Consider the following 22,646-nt stretch of genomic DNA (forward strand, 5'->3'; position numbering starts at 1 on the left):
TCTCGACTATCGACCTCAAATCCGCGTATCACCAGCTCCCCATTAGAACGGAGGACCGCCCATACACCGCCTTTGAGGCGAACGGACGCCTCTACCATTTTCTCAGAGTGCCCTTCGGGGTAACAAATGGGGTCTCGGTCTTCCAACGTGAGATGGACCGCATGGTTGACGAGAATAAACCACAAGCTACCTACCCCTATCTGGACAATGTCACTATCTGCGGGCACAACCAGCAAGACCACGATCTAAATCTTGCGAGATTTTTAAAAACTGCCCTAAAGCTGAATCTAACCTACAACGAAGACAAATGTGTCTTCAACACAACCCGTCTCTGTATCCTCGGCTGTGTGGTGGAAGATGGGGTAATTGGACCGGACCCTGACCGATTACGCCCCCTAAAGGAACTGCCCCTGCCACACAATCCCAAAGCTTTAAAAAGGTGCCTGGGATTTTTCTCGTATTATGCCCAATGGGTGCCCAATTACTCTGATAAGGCCCGACCCCTCATTAAATCGACGTCCTTCCCACTATCAGCTGAAGCTCGGGAGGCTTTCACCAGTATCAAACAGGACATTGAAAGGGCTGCACTGTGTGCAGTGGACGAAAGCATTCCCTTTCAAGTCGAAAGCGATGCGTCAGACTTTGCCTTAGCTGCGACCCTCAATCAGGCTGGGAGACCTGTGGCCTTCTTCTCCCGAACCCTTCAGGGACCTGAAATCTGGCACTCTTCTGTTGAGAAGGAGGCACAGGCTATAGTGGAGGCAGTGCGGCACTGGAGACACTACCTAGCCGGCAAACGTTTCACCCTGCTCACCGACCAGCGGTCGGTGGCTTTCATGTTTAATAACAAACAAAGGGGGAAAATCAAGAATGACAAAATACTCAGGTGGAGGATCGAACTATCCACGTTCGACTATGATATTATGTACAGGCCGGGAGCCCTTAATGAACCCCCAGACGCCCTATCGCGGGGAATGTGTGCCAGCATTCATACGGACCAATTACAGGGTCTCCACAACGACCTCTGTCACCCAGGGGTCACCCGACTATACCATTTTATAAAGTCCCGCAATCTGCCCCACTCCATCGAGGAGGTCAGGGCAATGACCAGAGCCTGCCGCATCTGTGCGGAATGCAAGCCTCGTTTCTACAGGCCTGACCGTGCACACCTTATCAAAGCCACACGGCCATTCGAGCGCCTAAGTCTGGACTTCAAGGGACCCCTTCCCTCTGCCGACCGTAACGTATACTTCCTCAATATCATTGATGAATATTCCCGCTTCCCCTTCGCCATTCCCTGCCCAGACATGACCAGTGCCACGGTCATCAAGTGTCTCTGTAATCTATTCTGCATGTTTGGCATGCCGAACTACATACACAGCGATAGGGGGACGTCCTTCATGAGTGACGAGCTGCGCCAGTTCTTGCTCTCGAAGGGGATAGCCACTAGCAGAACCACTAGCTACAACCCCCGGGGTAATGGGCAAGTGGAAAGGGAGAATGCTACTGTTTGGAAGGCTGTCACGTTAGCCTTAAAGTCAAAAGGCCTTCCGACCTCCCGCTGGCAGGAAGTCCTCCCAGACGTGCTCCACTCCATAAGGTCTCTGTTATGTACTGCCACTAACGCTACCCCTCACGAAAAGATGTTCGTTTTCCCCCGGAAATCCACCTCGGGCATAGCTCTACCTGCGTGGCTGACGTCTCCGGGGACAGTACTATTGTGGAAGCACGTGAGAGGCCATAAAACGGACCCCCTTGTGGAAAAGGTACAGCTCCTCCATGCAAACCCTCAGTACGCCTATATCAAATACTCTGACGGGCGAGAGGACACTGTTTCCATAAAAGACCTCGCTCCCTCGGGGAGCGGAGAGAATGATGAGAGACTACCCGAGGAAGACCTACACCAAAAAGAGACAGGACGCCCAGAGGTATCAATACCCAACTTTAACCTGGAGGACACTGCAGATAACCTGGAAGACACTGCGGAGGCCCGGACAGCAGAGGAACCAGAATCCACTCCCCTAGAGGCACCCCAACCGGCTTTGCGCCGATCACTGAGAACCGCAAAACCTCCTGACAGACTCACTTATACCAACTTTTAAGAAACATCACCCCGATGGACTAAATCTAAAGAAGGGGTGAATGTAATGAAATGTGTTTGGCTTGCCTGTATTCGTTTTGCACTCATGTATATTACCCTCCCCCACACGGTGTATAGTTTCACTTCCTCTTTCCTGACTAACCTGGAAGGTTCCAGGTCTTGGCTCTTGGCTCCGCCCCTGACTTCTCTTACTTAAAGATCCCAGGATCTGTATGACTCATTCCTGCGAGCCAGTCGGTGTGTTGAGATGTTAGCTCTGATCTTAGTGATTAAAAGCCAACTTGTTAAAGTCTATAACTTCTAGTTTTGTGGTTATTGAAGGCACATCAAACCCACAACCTTCTGACTCAGAGACGAGGGTGCTACCCACTGAACCACAGTTGAAACACCCAAGGGTGGAATAAAACAAGAAGAAAGTTAATCAGAATTCTTTATAACATTTGGGTTTTCAAAATAGTAGGTGTCCCTCCAACTTAAAATTTCAGATTGAATCTTATTTGCTGTTAAAGTTTATCTTGGAACTTGGATTAATTACAAGACTTGACCTCAATTGACCAGGTGTATGAATAACCTATCCTCTTGAACAGTGTAAAATATTGTGCATGAATTGCACTTTCATTCATGGTTTTTATGCCCCTTATATATTGAAGAGTGGTTGATGTGCTGCTCCATCTTTCCGAAATGAATTGTAAATTAGAGGAGGCGCTTATACACATGATCTTGTGGGTCAGATTTCACCATATAAGAACACCATTGATTTGTTAAACTGTTACTTTATGAAACCAAGCTCAATATCGAATGGGCAATTGACATAAAATTTAGAGAGAGAGGAGTCTGATTCTATTTGGACTGACTGTTGTGTCTGATGTGCTCTGTTTATGAGCAACAACTAGATTGGGCACAGGTCCTACTAGATCCTGTTACAGACTCCATGATTCACATATAATTCAGCAGTTATAGAGAATTCATCAACATCAATGAAGTCAGAAACGTACCATTATCTGGCCAAGAGGGTAGGTGATCTGTTCACAAACCAAATGACAATGGCACTTTTGGACCAGCTGTTAACCACTGTATAGGAACTGTGTGTGGGCGATTCACTACCTGATTTGTCATCACTCGCCTCCGAAATTTCTAAAACGATTACAAACCTAAAGTTTGCAGCCTCAATTTAAAGTAACTTCAGAATGGATGACAAAAATGGTTTTCTTCCCATATGGCTTCTTTTACCTCCTGTCTAACTTGCATTTTAAAACTGTAATTTGGAGCTCACCATGGCTTTTGTTTTTTTTCCCCATTCTGTTCCCTCTTATGAGCTTCAGCAAAGAAAGGCAAGGGAATGCATTTGGGCAATAGGTCTATTCTGGCTTCCCAAGGAGAATAATAGAATAATAATCCATTTTAATGCCTCTTCCTGTGGGGCAGTGTCTGGCTGCCATTGGGCAGTGCTCGCAAACAAAACTTTTTGTAGATAGATCATATACATTTGTAAGGATGTGGTGGGGGAAGTGAAGTTGAATGCCATAATCTTATCATGTATATCCATTCATGCCATATAATTTCTTATTTTATGAGGGAGAAGTTGCCATATAGACACTGATTTTGCTAAAGTAATCTTTTCTAAAGATGGCAAAATCTGAGCTGGATTTTGTTCAGATCAAGACTGCAGCTACCATTAATTAAGAAAATTAAGTAATGCACATAAAAAGACATGGCATTTAACTTGAAGTGTGTTTCCTCCTTGCTCTTTCACTTATACGGAAGCATCTGGCCTCCACTCAGCAGTGTGGTGAGGTTAGGAATTTGCTGGTTATTGGTGATCCAACATTCATCACCATTGTTCTGCAAATTTGTGAAGGTCTCAACACCAACCTTTGCAAAATTCCTTTGATCCATTGGCTTGCCAAATAGAGGAATTTTGCATATTTCTTGTTGGTCTATCATATTTCCACAACTTGAAAACCAGTCCCTCCAAGTTAATGTGCCCTATTGCTTGTTATGTGACACAAACCTAATGTGGTGTGGCCAACTATGGTTGTTTGCATTACACAATTGAGGCGCGATAACAATTGTGGTGAATACAGACAAATTACTTCCCTCATTAATGTAGACGAGAGAATTATCCACGGTGTGGCAAGGGAAAGATGAGGAATATAATGTGGTGAACTTGACCAAATTGTTTTACTTGCCATGAGAGGATGGATAAAATCAGTGTTAAGTTTCATCCCAAGTAAAAATTTCCTATGTAAAGACAAATTAGGTTTTTTTTTTAAAGAAAGGTAGTGATTCTCTGAACTGGTTGTCCCATGACATTGCATTAAAACTGGTCTTTCCCTCACAGTATGAGAATGAATTGATGATTGCGACTCTGCTAACCCATTCCAACCTGGTTATTTTCCTCTAATTTTAAGACTTGCCCTTTTTAACACTAAGGTACATCTGCATGGCAACTGTTTTTAATGCTTGTAGAAGTCTCTGTGCCTTTTTTAGGAATTTTGTGTTTCCTAGGATAATTTCCTGATAACAGCACAGGAGATTCCCGACTGTTTTGTAAAGCACCCTGCTACATAGTAGCAAAAATAGATTCCGGTGGAAGAAGGGTTGTTTTAGAGATTTTTTTTAATAAGATCAACTTTAAAGAACCATATTTACTATAAAGTCAAAAATAAATGTCTTGATTTTTTCCCTCTGACTTCCTTTGCTGAGTAAACAAAATTACTTGAGCTATCAGTGCAGTGTAGAAATTTAACAAACCGAGATTTTGTTGCGGAAAGCTGCTTTTTTTTGGTCGATCCATTTTAAACATTTTAGTCATTTTGTTTATAAATACGAACTTTTGATCTACAGTGAAGACAATTTTTGGCTGTTAAACAAATTCCCAAAATAAATTGCTTCAGTGCTGATTACCTCCCGTTACTGTGTTGCTTTGCTTGTCCCTCGTTCATTTCATTTACACTGTTGCTAATGAGAAGACATTTAAGGTTTTCTGCAAATGTTTGACACAATTTATAATGGGGATTCTTCCCATCTAGCCAAGCTATTAGAGTTTTTTTAAAAGATGGACCATCCCCCATGCTGTGATTGATGGCAGTACCTTAAATAAAGCATTCTATTGACACAGAATCGTTCTCTAAATGGCTTCATCTTAAACTGTCCTATCACAGTCACACAAAGTGCCCATTTTTTTTTAATAAAGTGTGGTGGTCAGACATCTGCCAAGGTCATAGATCTGCATGGGTTTTCATTCAATACCAAATCAACTCAAATTTTATATCAACTGCAGGCTTTGCTTCTTGCTTGACTTGCTCCTCTAAGACTACTCTGACTCCAGCTGAGAACGTGTCAAAGGATGAGATGAAATCAACTTGAGGGGAATTAAAGGCATGATTTTTAACTGGCACAAGGTTACCAGTTGTAAAGAAACAAATTATTTTAGGATTTAAAAAACCTATATATTCATTGGGAACAGATTTGATACTTTCAGCTTGAGACAGGCTTTTTATTTTTGTACTACCAGTACAATTACAGGGAAGGAAAAAGTTCTCTGAACCAATATTTTCATGTCGTTGATGATCTAAGTTTTTCAAAAAAAAATCTTTTTTTTTAAAGCAGACAGTGCTAAGAATTTTTGTTTAACCCTAATGGTGCTAATCGCTAAGGATACGACAGTATTGTTTTCAAGTTGCAGTAATGCCAGAATTATTGCAACAATTATTTCCCCTCCGACACTTAAAGAAGCATGCTTGTGTTTCAATTTAAAAAGAACCATAACCGATGGAGCTAAAATTGTAGTGGAGCTCAGTTTGATCAATGCATGGATTGCCCTTATTAAACCACTGCCTTTTACAGTTCATATCTGGGTTCCTGCGACCAAAGTTCTGGATGACAAGTAGAACTCAACAGCCAGAGTACACGGCTGGGATATTTTTAATTTTGATTTTCTATTTTGAAAGCTACAGTATCTTGAAAATGGGTAGCCTAGGAATACAAAGAACATTTTGTTTTGAATAAAACAAGTTGGATTTTTTTACCCTAATTTCATTTAGGCTGGGAAGGGTTATTGTTTTGCAGCAATTATGGGTCTCGCATCTACTTTCATATTTACTACAACTTTCTCTTCAACTGGGGGGGAAAAAAAGTATTTGTTACTAGGTCCTAAATATCAGTAATTGATTCAATCAGTAAATTAAACAAAATGTTAGTCTCCCCCACCAACCGCCCCCCCCCCCCATTTTGGTGGTTGTTGTAAGGTGCATAATTATTTCCTCCAAGCTTTCCAGATCAGACTGTCTCAGTAAAAGGGCAGCGATTCTACTGAGACTTTGCCAGCACTATGTTATAGCCCACTGCTAAAGAGGTGCCGAGCAGCCCTGGGGTGGGTGTTTTTCTTCCTCACTTTTTTTCCCTTTCTCTTTTTTTGTTCTCTCATTTCTCCCTCTCTTTCTGTTCCTCCCTCTCTCATTTCCCCCTCTCTCTCTCTCTCTCTCATTTCTTTCTCTCTCTCAATTCAATTCAATTCAATTCAATTCAAATTGCTTTATTGGCATGACAAGGTACATCTTATGTTGCCAAAGCACAGAGAAAACATGTATGATTGAACACGTAATCGCAGATCTAGACATACAGTGTATAGACAGATGTATCCTTTTTTATTTATATATATATATAGATACACACATAATATGCATATAATCTTTTCTTAGATTTAATGGTTGTCCCTCTGCTTATGGCAAGCTGTAACATAGTTTGCCGCTAAAGTTACGCAATTTCTCTGTTCCCCTAATAGATATGGGAGTTTTTGGTGGTCATTCAAATTTTTGAATTTGGGGCATATTTTTATGAATTTTGGGTAGAAATTCCCCCTTATGTCCTGATAGTTTCCACAAGTTGTGAGGAAGTGCATCTCTGTCTCCACCACTCCCTGACTGCAGTGAGAGCAAATCCTGTCCTCTCTTGGCAGCCAGGTCTGCCTGTGTCTGCCTTTTTCGATGGCTAGGCTATGCTCACTAAGTCTGTACATTGTCAAGGTTTTTCTCAGTTTGCTATCTTTTACTCTCTCTTCTCCTCTCTCTCTCTCTCTCTCTCTCTCTTTTTCTTTCTCTCGCTCTCTCTTCCCCCCTCTCTCTCACTCTCTCTCATTTCTTTCTCTCTCTTCCCCCCTCTCTGTCTCCCTCTCTCATTTCCCTCTCTCTCTCTCTCTCTTCCCCTTCTCTCTCTTTCTTTCTCTCGCTCTCTCTTCCCCTTCTCTCTCTTTCTCTCTCTCTCTCTTCCCCCCCTCTCATTTCTTTCTCTCTCATTTCCCCCTCTCTCATTTCTCTCTCTCTCTCTCATTTCTTTCTCATTTCCCCCTCTCTCCCTCTCTCTTATTTCCCTCCCTCTCTCATTTCTTTCTCTCTCTCCTCTCTCTCTCTCTCTCTCTCTCTCATTTCCCCCTCTACCCCCCTCTCGCTCACTCTCTTTCCCCCACTCTCTCATTTCTCTCTCTCTCTCTCTCTCTCTCTCTCTTTCTCTCTCATTTCCCTCTCTTTTTCTCTCTCCTTTTCCCCACCCCCACTTCTGGCTTTTGCCTTTTTCTCTACAGGATAACTTGCAGACTCTGCTTACTCTTTCTCCACAACGGGAAAGTTGAGATTTTCAACTCGTTGGGCTGGATTTTGCAGGGGTCAGTGGCGGGTTGGGTGGGAAAGTATTTTTTTTCCCCAGCGGGTCAGGACCCCGCTGTGAACCTGCAGCCACATGCCTTGACCAAATGTCGGGTCTGCTCAGTGCCGACAGTCCTAACGCACAGCGGCGGGAGAGGCAATTAAAATTATTAGTGGCTTATTTACAGCCACTTATCAATGGTTTTTTCCCAGCTTTTGACAGGTTGCTCACTGTTTCCCACTGTGCCTAGACCTCATCTGTGAAGCGGTGGCGGGAGGTCAGTGGCCATTGAACCCGCTGATGAGTTGACAGCTTCAAATGTCAAGTCAAAGCTCCCAGCTGATTGAGATATGTTCCTTTAACCACTAGCTTCTCTAAACTGCATTTTCACTACAGATTCAGGATGCTGCAAGTCTTTACACAAGTCTCCATCCAGTCTGACCTCATTATCTCTCCCACCATTGACGACAGATCGCTTCTGTCATCTCTACTTCACCTACCATCTATTGCATCAGCATGGGTGCCCTTGAAACTCTCTCACCTTGGTCCTCAGAATCCCACCACGATCGGCCCTAACACCAGCATCACCAGGCGCACCAGCAACAACACCAACCTTCTCCGCAGTCACCTGATGCTGCACAGGCCACAGGGCATCAGCACCCGACCCCATTGCTGCCCGGGAGGCCAGGGATGGCCTCACCATGGCCAGATTTACTTAACTTTGACTTTGTACACCCTGGCTGCCACATGATGCACCAGGTTAGCACTACCCCACACCCACAGCATAAAGCATCCCTACAATGCCATTCCTTTCACACTCATCACCATTGCGGGGGGTATCGTTATGTCTCACCATTCACTGCAATTCACTAAGCCACTTCGAAAGGTGCACACAAATCTGTCCAAGAACGCAAAGTGTTGAAAATAAAGGTTTCAATGTTTGACACCACATTAAAAGAAGCTTTACATGTACATTGGCTAAAACACCCAAGTGCCTACCCTTGTGTGTTGTTAGTTGGTATGATTGCACTAAGATGAGGGTGAGTGTGAGGGGTGGCTACTGAGATGGGGATGTGATATTGTAGATGGAGAGGAATGGGTGGAGGTGCAAGGTAAGTTGGTGTGAGTAAGGAATGATGGGAATGTGATCAGAGGCACAGCAGGATGAGGTTGAGTGTGGCTTTGTACTAATGTTTCGTGATTTGCTGAGATCATTGAAACGTTTGCGGCACTGCAGCCAGGTCCTCCTGATGACATCCCTGCTTGTGCCCTCCTGTGCAATGTGCAATCAGGCTGTGTTGGTCTCCTAGGGAGGTCTCTTCTGTCCATGGGAAGGGAAGAGGACCTCCTTGTGTGCTGTGACTCGCTCCATAAGCATATGGATGAAGTCATGGGAGCACCTGGGTGTGGCCCTGCACCTCTGTGCAGTACTTGTCAGTGTTTGCAGCACCTCAATGCTGTAGAACACTGACAGCACAACTGTCAAAAGAAAGTTGGCCATGGTCCCTTTAAGGAAACCGGCTGATGACGTGTCATCAAATAACGTCACCAGACCCGCTTTCTCTAATTGGCCGGTAAAACATGCTGGGCGGGCTTAACAAGCCCAGTCAAGGTAAATTCATTTCAGAGGCCGGGATTGAGACAGCAGCAGGGTCGGGACCAGCCACTGACGTTGCCCGCCACAGACCCGCCAAGGTTCATAAAATCCAGCCCATTACGTCTGCAGATGTGAACCTGCATCTCACCATTTTATGGCACAGCATGTAGGTTACTGAGCAACACTAGTAGAGGCTGTGATACATGGAGAATTAGAGTGTGAAAGCAGCGAATAAATAAATACCTTACAAGAAATACTTTTTTTTCCATTTTTGTTTCATTGCTTTTGTCTTATTTTGAGTACAACTGGTACCACAAGTGATACAAAAGGCTGCTGAATGGCTTGTGTACAGTGGAAGCTTCTTGTTGATAAACCTGCGTTGTCACAGGTTCCAATACCAATCTTTAGGTTTCGCGTAGGTCACTGCTCAGGACTTGAAGACCTATTGCCGAATGTGAAGTCAGCTAACTGAACAAATGAAAGTGAGAATGCAGCAAGTTCCATTTTTGAAATCCATTTTAAGGACTGGACAATGAATGAATGATGCTCAAATTTTCGCAAAATAGATAGTTACTTCAAAACTAACAGTTAGGATTTTCCCATTAAATTGCAAAGCAAGTAAATTAGAAAAATTCAAAGGTTTTTTTCACAAAATGAGATTTATTCTATCTGAGCTGCACTCGCCATGGTTCAGTAGGTAGCACACTCGCCGCTGAGTCAGAAGGTTGTGGGTTCAAGTCCCACTCCAGAGACTTGAGCATAAAAAATCTATGATACTTCAGTGCAATATTGAGGGAGTGCTGCACTGTCAGAGGTGCCGTCTTTCGGATGAGACGTCAAATGGAGGCCCTGCCTGCCCTCTCAGGTGGACATTAAAAATCCCATGGCACTATTTCGAAGGCGAGCAGGAAGAGTTATCCCCGGTGTCCTGGCCAATATTTATCCCTCAATCAACATCACTAAAAAAAAAATGATTTGTCATTATCACATTGCTGTTTGTGGCAAATTGGCTGCCACATTTCCTACATTACAAAAGTGACTGCACTTCAAAAGTACTTCATTGGCTGTAAAGCACTTTGGAGATCCTAAGGTTGTGAAAGGCGCTGTATAAATGGAAGTCTTTCTTTGCTCTGACTTCAGAAACAGTTTTCTTTTTTTTGTGTGAAGCGACGAGGTGTGTTCGACGCCTTGGTTTGCAAGTCCTCGAGTGGAATTAGGAACCAGGGACTGCGAGGCAAAACATTTTAAATGAATGCTGAATTAAGTAAAATTTTAGTACAAATTCACCAATGGGGACCTACCTTACAACTCTTTTTTGTTTTGTTTTTTAAAGAACAAAATATATTACTGCAGGCATACTTCAAAATGGGGGGGGGGGGGAGGGCAGTGGGAAATGATTTTAAGTAAGGGTTCAAGCATGATTAAGTTTTTCGTTTGCAATCCGCCCACATCATGTTACGGATCCCCGTATTGGGGAATGGAATTTTTTTGCTTTTGTTATGCAAATGCATCTTATTGAATAGACCAAATAGGTTCATGTCATCTTCCATAGAGGAAGAAAATGGGAAAATAAACAGAGAAGGAGGCAATCACCCTTCCTTCCTCAGGTTTGCTCTGGCACATCTTAAAGTCAAATTATAGAACAGTATTTTTAGAGGCCTGACAATAAATATAAATATGCTTTGCTATCAGAAGTTGAATTTTTTTTTTTATAACCTGACAGAATCATGCACCAGATGGTATGTTTATGATGACAGTTGACCCAGTGAAGTCTTCAAGCACTCCTGACGAATTGGAGATTGAGTTCAAAAATGGTAAGGATTTTTTTGTTTCATTTTGGGATGAGGGAGGGTGAGGCATGGAGGAAGAGATGGTTAGAACCAAGAAGCAGTAGGGCCATAATAAATTTCAAAATTGCAAGATCCAACATAACCTTGTATCTCGTTCACTGAAGAATCAACTAACACAATGGCCTAGATATTTGCCTGCTGGGAGTGCCAATCAGAACTTTGGGAATGCACTGCCCACAATTTTTTGTCCATTAAAATTAATACCAGGAATTTGCATTTATATAGCATATAGTGTGGTGCCCAGAAGTGGACACAGTACTCCAGCTGAGTCCTAACCAGTGATTTAGGAAGGTTTGGCATACCTTCCTTGCTTTTGTTCTTTGTGCCTCTATTTATAAAACCAATGATCCCATATGTTTCTTTTTAGAAACATAGAAGATAGGAGCAGGAGTAGGCCATTCGGCCCCTCGAGCCTGCTCTGCCATTTAATGAGATCATGGCTGATCATCCAAACTCAGTACCCTGTCCCTGCTTTCTCCCCATATCCCTTGATCCCTTTAGCCTTAAGAAATATATCTAACTCCTTCTTGAATATATTTAATGAATTGGCCTCAACTGCCTTTTGTGGTAGAGAATTCCACAGGTTCACCACTCTCTGGGTGAAGAAATTCCTCCTCATCTCTGTCCTAAATGGCTTACCCCTTATCTTTAGACTGTGACCCCTGGTTCTGGACTCTCCCGCCATCGGGAACATCCTTCCTGCATCTAGTCTGTCTAGTCCTGTTAGAATTTTATAAGTTTCAATGAGATCCCCTCTCATTCTTCTAAACACCAGCGAATATAAGCCCAATCGACCCAATCTCTCCTCATACGTCATTCCTGCCATCCCAGGTATCAGTCTGGTGAATCTTCGCTGCACTCCCTCCATGGCAAGAACATCCTTCCTCAGATAAGGCAACCAAAACTGCACACAATGCTCAAGGTGTGGTCTCACCAAGGCCCTGTACAACTGCAGCAAGACATCCATGCTCCTGTACTCGAATCCTCTTGCTACGAAGGCCAACATACCATTTGCCTTCTTAACCACCTGCATGCTTACCTTCAGTGACTGGTGCACAAGGACACCCAGATCTCATTGCATTTCCCCTTCTCCCAATCTATTGCCGTTCAGATAATAATCTGCCTTCCTGTTTTTGCCACCAAAGTGGATAACCTTGCATTTATCCACATTATACTGCATCTGCCATGCATCTGCCCAATCACCCAACCTATCCAAATCATACTGGAGTTTCTCTGCATCCTCCTCACAGCACACACGCCCACCCAGCTTTGTGTCGTTGGCAAACTTGGAGATTTTACATCTAGCTCACTCGTCTAGATCATTGATATATATTGTGAATAGCTGGGGTCCAAGGACCGATCCCTGCGGTACCCCACTAGTCACTGCCTGCCACTCGGAAAAAGACCCGTTTATTCCAACTCTTTGCTTCCTGTCTGCCAACCAGTTTTCTATCCAAGTCAGTACCTTACCCCCAAGTCAGTGCTTTAACTTTGCACGCTATCTCTTATGCGGGACCTTATCGAAAGCCTTCTGAAAGTCCAAATACACCACATCCACTGGTTCTCCCTTATCTATTCTACCAGTTACATCATCAAAAAATTCCAGATTAGTCAAGCATGATTTACCTTTTGTAAATCCATGTTGACTTTGTCCGATCCTGTCACTGTTTTCCAAGTGCTCTGCTATTACATCTTTTATAATGGACTCTAGCATTTTCCCCACTACCGATGTCAGGCTTACCGGTCTATAATTCCCCATTTTCTCTCTACCACCTTTTTTAATAGTGGGATTACATTAGCTACTCTCCAATCCATGGGAACTGTTCCAGAGTCTATAGAATTTTGGAAGATGACCAGCAATGCATCTACTATTTTTAGGGCCACTTCCTTAAGTACCCTAGGATGTAGATTATCAGACCCTGGGGATTTATCGGCCTTCAATCCCGTCAATTTCCCTAACACCATTTCCCTACAAATACTGATTTCATTCAGTTCCTTCCTCTCATTAGACCCTATGTTCCCTGACATCACTGGGAGGTTATTTGTGTCCTCCTTTGTGAAGACAGAACCAAAGTATGTATTTAATTGGTCTGCTATTTCTTTGTTCCCCATTATAAATTCCCCTGATTCTGACTGCAATGGACCTACGCTTGACTTCACCAATCTTTTTCTCTCCACATATCTAGAAGCTTTTACAGTCAGTTTTTATGTTCCCTGCAAGCTTACTCTCCTATTCTATTTCCCCCCTCTTAATCCCTTTGTCCTCCTTTGCTGAATCCTAAACAGCTCCCAATCCTCCGGTTTGCTGCTTTTTCTGGCCAATTTATATGTCCTCTCCTTGGATCTTATGCTATCCCTAATTTCCCTTGTTAGCCACGGTTGCGCCACCTTTTTTGTTTTATTTTTATGCCAGACAGGGTTGAACAAATTCTGTAGTTCATCCATGCGATCTTTAAATGTTTGCCATTGCCTATCCACTGTCAACCCTTTAATAACGTTCCCCAATCCATCCTAGCCAACTCGCGCCTCATCCCATCGTAGTTTCCTTTATTTAAATTCAGGACCCTAGTCCCTGAGTCAACTACTTCACTCTCCATCTTAATGAAGATTTCGATCATATTATGATCGCTCCTCCCCAAGGGGCCTCGCACAACAAGATTGCTAATTAGTCCTTTCTCATTACATAATACCCAGTCTAAGAGTGCCTGACCTCTAGTTGGTTCCTCGACATATTGGTCCAGGAAACCATCCCGTAAACACTCTAGGAATTTTTACCAGCCTTATCAACTTGTGCTGCCACCTTCAAAGATTTGTATGTGTGAACCCCCAGATCTCTCTATTCCTCCACCCCCTTTAAAATTGTACCATTTAGTTTATAAAGCCGCTCCTCATTCTTTCTTCCAAAATGTATCACTTCACACTTCTCCATTAAATTTCATCTGCTGTGTGTCTGCCCATTTCACCAGTCTGTCTATGTCCTCCTGAAGTCTGCTGCTATCCTCCTCATTGTTTACTACAGTTCCAAGTTTTGTGTCATCTGCAAACTTTGAAACTATGCCCTATATAACCAAATCTAGCTCAATAATATATATTAAAAAGAACAGTGGTCCTAATACCAACCCCTGGGGGACATCATTGTATACTTTACTCCAATCTGAAACACAACCGTTCACCACTACTCTCTGCTATCTGTTTCTTGGCCAATTTCATATCTACGCTGCCACTGCTCCTTTACTCCCATGGGCTTCAATTTTTCTAACAAATCTATTATGTGGCACTTTGTCAAGTGGTCTTTTGGAAGTGCATATACACCACATCAACTGGACTACCTTCATCAAACCTCTCCATTATTTCATTGAAGAGCTCAATCAAGTTTGTAAGACACTTTTGGCTAAAAATTGAGTAGCGCCCCATTTGGGACACTAACTTTGCCGGGTTTAGCGCCCCGGGAAAATTAGCGCCTCCACACCGGAAATTGAGTGGTTGCGCCCCAAGAGGGAAGGGGGCGCTACTGGAAGTGCACCGCCTCCCTCTTGGGGCGCTGCGAGTCACTATCACGGTGCTACGTGCCGCGGTATTGCAGGCCTTCCTCCCCTTCTTAAGGGGAGGGGCCTTGCACAGCATGACCCTGGGCCCCCGGGGATCGGGAGTGCCGGCAAAAGAGCCTGGCACTCGAAGTGCCGTGTTTTTGGAGCGCAGCTGGCACTCTGCGGGGGGGGGTCTGATCAGGAGGCCGGGGACGGGATCGCAGGCAGGTGCTGGCAGGTGGCCAGCAACAAAAATGGCCGCCCCGCACCTCTCCTTTAAATAGCGCCTCCCTGGCCGCAGGTAGGCCCCCCTGACCCTGTCGGACATAGCGTCCGGCGGTAAGTCAGGGGGCGCTCCCGAAGATTGCGGCCGGGTGCGAGCGGGGCGCTATCGGTTAGCACCGTGGGGCGCTACCGGTTAGCACCACCGCTAACCTCCCGCTGAATTTTGCGGGAGGCGTGGGTGGTGCCATGCCTGGGCGCTAGTTACTTTGCGCCCCGTTAGTGCCCTCTTACTAACCCTCTTAGGGTGAACCCTAACCCTCTTAGGGCGCTAACTGGAGGCGCAAAGCAACCCAATTTTTCCCCCTATATGCCATTAACAAATCCGTGTTGGCTGTCATTTATTAACCCATGTTTTTCCATGTGACAGTTCATTTTGTCCCGGATTATGGTCTCTAGAAGTTTCCCCACCACTGCTGTTAGGCTGACTGGCCTGTAGTTACTAGGTTTATCCCCCTCCTTTTTTGAACATGTGTATAACATTTTCAACCCTCCAGTCCTCTGGCACCACTCCCATATCCAAGCAAAGATTGTCGCTTGAGCCCACTTATTTCTACACTTAACTTCCCTCGGCATCCCACCTGTACCTGGTGACTTTTCTACCTTGAGCGCTGCCAATCTTAAGTACCTCCTTTTTCTCTTATCCAATTTCTCTACCCCCTCCTCTTACAGTGACATTGATAGCATTCTCTTATTTTGTGAAGACAGATGCAAAGTATTGATTTAGTACCTCAGCCATGCTCTCTGCCTCCATAAGATTTTTTTGGTCCCTAATCAGCCTCACCATTCCTTTGACTATTTTACTGTTTATATGTTTATAAAAGATATTAGTGTTCCCTTTTATATTACTCACTAATATTTTCTCTTGCACTCTTTGCCCCCTTATTTCCTTTTTCAGTTCTCCTCTGCGCTTTCTGTTTTCTGCTTGATTCTCTACAGTGTTATGAACTTGACATTTATCATGAGCCTTTTTTTGTTTCATTCAGTCTCAATTTCTTTAGTCCTCCAGGGAGCTCTAGCTTTGGATGCCCTTCCTTTCCTCCTCATAGGAATGTGTTTAGTCTGTGCAAGACGTGTATCAGTCTTCTGAATGCAGAGCTGACTTTTCAGATATGAGTGATGTATCATTTAACAACACACTACCCATATATATGAACTTGCTGACCACTTTATTTCAGCAGTGTCAATGATAACAGTTGGTTTGGTGTAGCACTTCCCTAGGGCTAGCATGACCTATATTTTCTTCAGCCATGTGATAAAGCCGTAGTTGTTTAATGCTGCAGATCCACCTTTGTTGATACCTCACACATAACCTCCTCTGTGATGCCGTTGAGATTTGTAGTTTACTCAAGTTGAACAACTTCCTAGATGTGCAGAAAGGGAATACCCACATTTAACTTCTTGGATCATCTACCATAGCTGCAAAGAACAATCTAAAGGAGCTCAGTGCAAGCATGCACCCTTGTTTAACTCCATTGATAATGGCAATAGGTTTGGACAGCGCTCCATCACACTCGGTCTACCATGCATTCTATCACTGATGCACAATCCAGCCAAATCGCTCTGGGAGTGAGACTTGGAAAACAGTTTCCATAGACCTAGTTGGCTGACTGTGTCAAAAGCTGTGGTCAGGTCAACGAAGACCATGTTAAAGTCCTTATGTTACTCTATACATTTCTCCTGAATCTTCTAAGCAATAAAACCATGTCAGTGGTGGTGCAGTTTGCTCTGAATCCAAATTTGTGGTTGTGGGAGAACGTAAGAGAACCATGCTTTCAAGCGGGTGCCTGAGGAACAGTTGTCGGAGTGACTTCCCAGCCGCTGAAACAGATGAAATTCAACAGCAGTTGTAACTGCTCTTTTGCTTGTATGTGATGGCCACTGTCACATGCTTTAGCTCTTGGGCTGTCATCAAATGATTTTGAAGGGTTTATATAGCTGACCGTGAGCTCTCAGCCGCACCCTGAAATCCTGCCTTGTCCTTAAGCTTTACCAGTCTTCATTGCCTTGATATCTTCATTAACCTCTGTAATTGTGGAGAATCTCATCTATGTTATATTTTGGTTAGTGTGTGACTCTGGACAAATCCTATGACATAATGGATAGTCTATTCAGTAGGTCATCAGTGATAGCGCCTTCTCTGCTAATCTCAGCCTTGTCAGTGAAGAGCTTGCCACCATCTGCACTCTTCAGAGCTGCAATATTGGTATACTTGGAGCCATACTACTTTTAGCACATTATAGTAGTGCTTTGTGTCATTCCAGTCTACATATTATTGGATTTTAGCAGCTTTTCTGTCCTGCTAGTGAGTTCTGAAGGGTTTTCGCTGTAACTGTAACATAGTTTTTCATTGTCTTGGAGAGACGACTGCAAAGCACTGAGGATTCAAGAGTTAAGGAGCCGAGGTTGAAACAAAAGAACATATAAATACACTTGTAACTTTTAATGAAGGAGGATTATTGTGTTTGTAATTACAGTCCCCGCCACTTACACTATCCTCTCTTATCTAGGATAGCCGCCTATATCGGGCAAATGGCGCTGACCATTTGCCATTGCCATTGGCATCATTTACAAAGGTGCCGTTTCATCCGAATTAAGCACGCCAGCTCTTTTCAGGCATTTCAAGCAGCTGTTCGCACAATCCCTGTACTATCCTGGTTATTCCCTATTTTCTCTCACAAACTAAAATTAACGCATTACAAGCCAAGATGAGAGATCAGATTTTGTTTGTTTAACTCACGCACTGACTCAACTCTAGAACTCCTGCAAGTCCTTTTTGCCGGCTTGTTGAGCTCCTTGTCATTGTCCCGACACTTTCACACTAGCTTGAAGACCCTGGCTCCGAAACTTGTTGAGCTCCTCGTAGTTGCCCCGGACTCCGGCCCCAACACTCTTGCACGCAAGTTTGAGGACCCCGGCCCCGATGTTTTCATGTGGCTGGAAGACCCTGGCCCCGACCCACTCGTACGGGTTTTCTTGGTTACAACGTCCACTGCGTATATGGGGGCAAATCGCGTTGACGCAATGTACCCACTATAGGCGGTAGGGACTGTATTGTCATTAAATATATTTTTATGACTAAAAACTATAGTATTAACTTTTATTTCGAAATTTATACTTTTGGAATACTTAAGTTAATGTGCTGCTGGTGATGTGAAACACAAATAGAAATACATCTTGAAAGTGTTAAATTATTAGGCTTTTCCTTTTAACACTGCTTTTTATTGTGTTTTTATTTCAGAGAAGCAATGCAGTGCTTTTCTACAGCACTATTATGTTAACGTCTTTTGTGTCTGGGAATAGATGCCCCAAAATCTAATACATTTTAATGGCTGTAATGGACTAAGCCCCCCTGCTATAACTATTCATCTAAGAGTTAATTTATTTGAAGTTTTAATCTAATTATTAACTATTTTCAGACTTAAGTAGCTTTTTGGACAACAGGATGACTATGTTGGTGCTCGCGAGGCTCAGTGGAGGACAATACAACAGGCGCAAAAATTTGTCGGGGTTTAGTAATCATTAATGTGGAGCTTACATTTTATGGAGAAAAGGCTAAAAAGACTATTTTACTCTGATTGGCAACTGATTGCTGTGCTAAATGCTAATAAGGTAGACAGATGGATGTGAAGGAGATTAGAGACTGGCTTTCTGCTTCTCCTTCCACACCCCCAACTGCTTCCTGTTTCATTTATTGCTCATTTCGTGCAGCTAATAAGAAGGCCAATGACATCTCCTTTTTTTGCCTGTTTTGGGCAATGATTAATTCATGGGGTTATTCCCCTTGATGGACTACTACAGACATTCACCTTTGTAGGGCAGGATAATGTGGAGCATGTGTGCATGCCGACCGTGCAGTGTGCGCTCCCCTCCATTTATCAGCCTGAAAAAGCCCATTCTATTCGCTCATTTGTCCAGCCTGCATGAGGTACTGGTGGGACAGAAGGTGCTGTGGCATACACAATGCTGAAGTGTGAAATTTAATTAGTAAAGGGCCTGGCCATGATTTCACGGCCAAAAAGAAAGGAGTTTTTATGTCTCTTGATGCAGCTTCCTCAGCCAAGGCCCACTGTGCTCTTCGTTACTAGGGTGTATTCATAGTTCATATATGTCAGCCCCATTTAATGCACCAGCCATGAAGTTAGAGATCCTTTGCCTTGAAATGCTTTCCTTTTTTGCTCTGCTGCAGGTGTCCCTGTCAAGGTCACCAACCTGGGTGACAAGACCACTCACAGCTCGGCCCTTGAACTGTTCACTTACCTCAATGAAATCGGGTAAGAGAATTACAAACCTTTTTTCCCTCAACAATTTTCTCTTCTCACTAAATTGGGACCTTGTCTTTCGATGGGAACAGAAGGGTCAATTCTCTTCATTTAAACTTTGATTTAGTGTAGAATGTCATAGCTAGCTTCCTCTCTCGCACTACCGTGTATGGATCATAAGTTCATTCCCATAGGAGTACAAAGCAGCCCTGCTATATAAACAAACTTCTGGAAAAACAGAGAAAATGCTATAGTAAGTTGAGAATAAATTATAAAAATTAGGATTGGAAATAAAGTTATAAAGTTTCTATCCCAATTACATCCTAAGCCATGCATTTAAAATTAAATAGGATATATCAATAATTTTTGTGGTAAGTGTGATATTCCTGACAAAGGCCCTTATGACTTGAGTGAAAGGTGCGGAGATAGAAACTGAAACGTTAGCAGTTTGCTGGTACCTTCCTAGAAAAAGGCAGGAAAAACGGGATGGAGAGTTGAGTGTGGGAACAGGTCACTGGTCTACTCTGAGCCATAGGTTAACTTGAAGAGAAAGGTGGGGGGTGGTGGGGGGAAATTACATTATACTAGAGCATTAAACTTTTAACAAGGATAACTGTGTCAGCAGGGATTCAAAACCCAGAAGTAGTCAGTGGTTGTCTTGACTGGTGTGGAGTGAAGGAAAGATTGCAGAGGTTAAATATATTTTTATTTAATTCAGATGCCACAATGTGGAAAAATAACAAAAGATTTTTACTTTTTACATAGATGTTGGGGCAGTTTTAAAAATCCTATACCAGAAACTCGCATTATAAGGTTGCCTGTTAGTGTTGGAATGCAGTAGTTGCAACCACTGTCATTGATTCAACGGCTAACTTGACTAGTCTTGGCCCAGTGCATTTCACACCTTACCCTGGAATCTGTGTTTCTAACTTCATTGCTGTATTATTCTCGATGGTGGGAACCTGGTCAGAGAATTTCTCCCTATATAGTGGTGTTACTGCTGAGCAGTGTTTTTTCCAAATTTTCCTTTAGTTTTAATGTCAACATTCATAGTAACTGCCCAGGTGAAAAAAATCTTCATTTAAAAAGAAAAATGTCCATACATCATTGGCACTCAGACACAGACACAGGTCCTGAAAATCCATGAGGTTTGCTATAACTGCGGCGGGAAGCCAGCTGAGCCCGGCTATGTAATACTATGTAAAATGGCAGTGACCTGGTTGTGCCAGGTCTCCACAATTTCTGGCATTCCTTGTAAGGGGCAGAACATCCACCTGTCCTTTACAAGGTAGCCGTGGGTAAGGGACTCCCTTCACAGTTAGATCCCACCACCCTGACTCAGTACCCAGCGTAGTATTGGAGACTGGTATGCCCAGTGAGATTAGATGGACCGGCCGCCAGATGGGAAGAAGTACGTCCCGCTGGTGAGAAGAGGGGCCAAGTTAGACAAGCGGCCTGGAGCCTGAAGGATGGTTCATTTTTGTTTGTTCTCAAAATGTATGGATCTTGCAGGAGGGGCTGGGGAACCCCACAAACCCTGACAGGGGCAGTGCTGGAGGTCACTGGCGGGGGCCATCCTGCCAGTTATACCAAGATTTTGCCCTGCCGATTTTTTTCTGGGCCCACACTGACTTGATTAGATTGTTTAGTTTTGGTATGTGTAGTAATATTATGCAGCTGCAACAAGAATTTTAGGCACTGCACCTCTGGTATTGGCCTTGGAAGGGGTACAGTGCAGATTCACCAAAATGATACCAGAGCTTAAAGGGTTAAACTACGAGGACAGGTTACATAAACTTGGTTTGTATTCCTTTGAGTTTAGAATGTTGAGGGGTGATCAAATCAAGGTTTTTAAAATGGCAAAAGGATTTGATAGGTTAAATACAGCGAAACGATTTCCTCTGATGTGGAAATCCAGAACAAGGGGGCATAATCTTAAAATTAGAGCTAGGTTATTTAGGAGTGAAATCAGGAAGCACTTTTTAAAACAAAGGGTAGTGAAAATCTGGAACTCTCTCCCCTCAAAAGGCTGTGGATGCTGGGTCAATGGAAAAAAGACTGAAAGGAATAGATTTTTATTAGGTAAGGGTATCAAGGGATATAGACCGAAGGTGAGTAAATGGAGTTGAGGTACAGGTCAGCCATTATCTAATTGAATGGTGAAACAGGCTCAAGGGGCAGAATGGCTTACTGCTGCTCCTAAGACACTACAGTTGACCTCTTTATTGCTGGCCTAAGGAAGGGTGAAAATCAGCCAGAGTCTCTGCCCCTAATTACTAACTTGCTGGAGGGTCAGACTCTGCAGTGATGCCTGACATGGTCAAATAACCTGCCAACACTCACTGTCTAGGCTTACACATGAAGAATGGCCATTTGGGAAAAATGACAATTGGAACCCAAAGAAAAATACCCACCATAAATAACTGACTTTAAGAGGAGAGGAGGCATGCAGAAAAATTGTAGAGAGCAGAAAGTACTCTGTGTGTTATCCATGGGCACTAGCTCTTCCTTGCTTTCCTGAGATTTCCCTGAGCATAATTGCTATACCATTTTATGAATAGCTTTTGATGGTGCTATTATCTTTGTTTTTCCTTCTTTGCCTCTCTAACTTTTTCCTCTCCTTAGCATAGAAGTTACATCACAGAAATGGGCCAGTTGGTCCAACAGGTCTATGCCGGTGTTCATGGTCCACACAAGCCTCCTCCAACCTTACTTCATCTCACCCTATCACCATATCCTCCTTTCATTTCTCCCTCATGTACTTATCTATCTTCCCTTTAAATGCACCTATGCTATTCGCCTCAACCACACTCATGTGGCAGCGAGTTCCACATCCTTGCCACTCTCTGGGTGAAGTAACCTGAGGATTTACGCCAAAAGCTTTCGTGGCCACCAGCAGCCTTCTACCACCACATCCAAGTGGCCATTCTGCAAGGATGAGTCTGGCTGCTGTGTGTCAGTAGATAGCTCTGCTGTGGGATCTCGCCGAGCCCAATGCAGCCTGATCCATTCTTGAACTGGGACCCACAGTGCAGTTCCAGCAAGGCACGCTGAATAGCAAACGAGTGGTTTAAATAGTTCTGTGCAATATTGATGAAACCTGTAATTGTATTTGTATGAAATTCCTTTGTTATTTTAACAAAGTTACTAACCCTTTTTGGGGTTAAAATAGAAAAATGTCACCTGAATGTTGAAGATGTTCATTACTAGTATCACATGGTAATATTAAAATGGAAACAAACCCCTGACCATTGCTATCCCGATCAGTCTGGATAATCTGCATTGCTTTAAACACAACCCCAGGTAATTGATATAATGGTAAAACATCATCATGTAGGAAATCCAGAATAGTATCTGTAGGATGATCAGAAGCAGCCTAACGTT

General features: G+C 43.5%; 1 protein-coding gene across 1 annotated transcript in view; it reads left to right on the forward strand.

Annotated features, from left to right (window-relative positions):
• The window catches only part of ass1 (argininosuccinate synthase 1), a 145,502-nt gene that overhangs the window by 58,001 nt on the left and 64,855 nt on the right, over positions 1-22,646 (forward strand). Inside the window, exons 8-9 of the mRNA XM_085965449.1 lie at positions 11,065-11,155; positions 19,190-19,274. Coding sequence (XP_085821575.1) covers positions 11,065-11,155; positions 19,190-19,274 — 176 coding nt within the window. The remainder of the gene's footprint in view (positions 1-11,064; positions 11,156-19,189; positions 19,275-22,646) is intronic.

Source organism: Somniosus microcephalus, chromosome 23 (genome assembly GCF_052327205.1).
Source record: "Somniosus microcephalus isolate GS21.2 chromosome 23, FLI_Smic_1.0, whole genome shotgun sequence".
Lineage (NCBI taxonomy): Eukaryota > Metazoa > Chordata > Chondrichthyes > Squaliformes > Somniosidae > Somniosus > Somniosus microcephalus.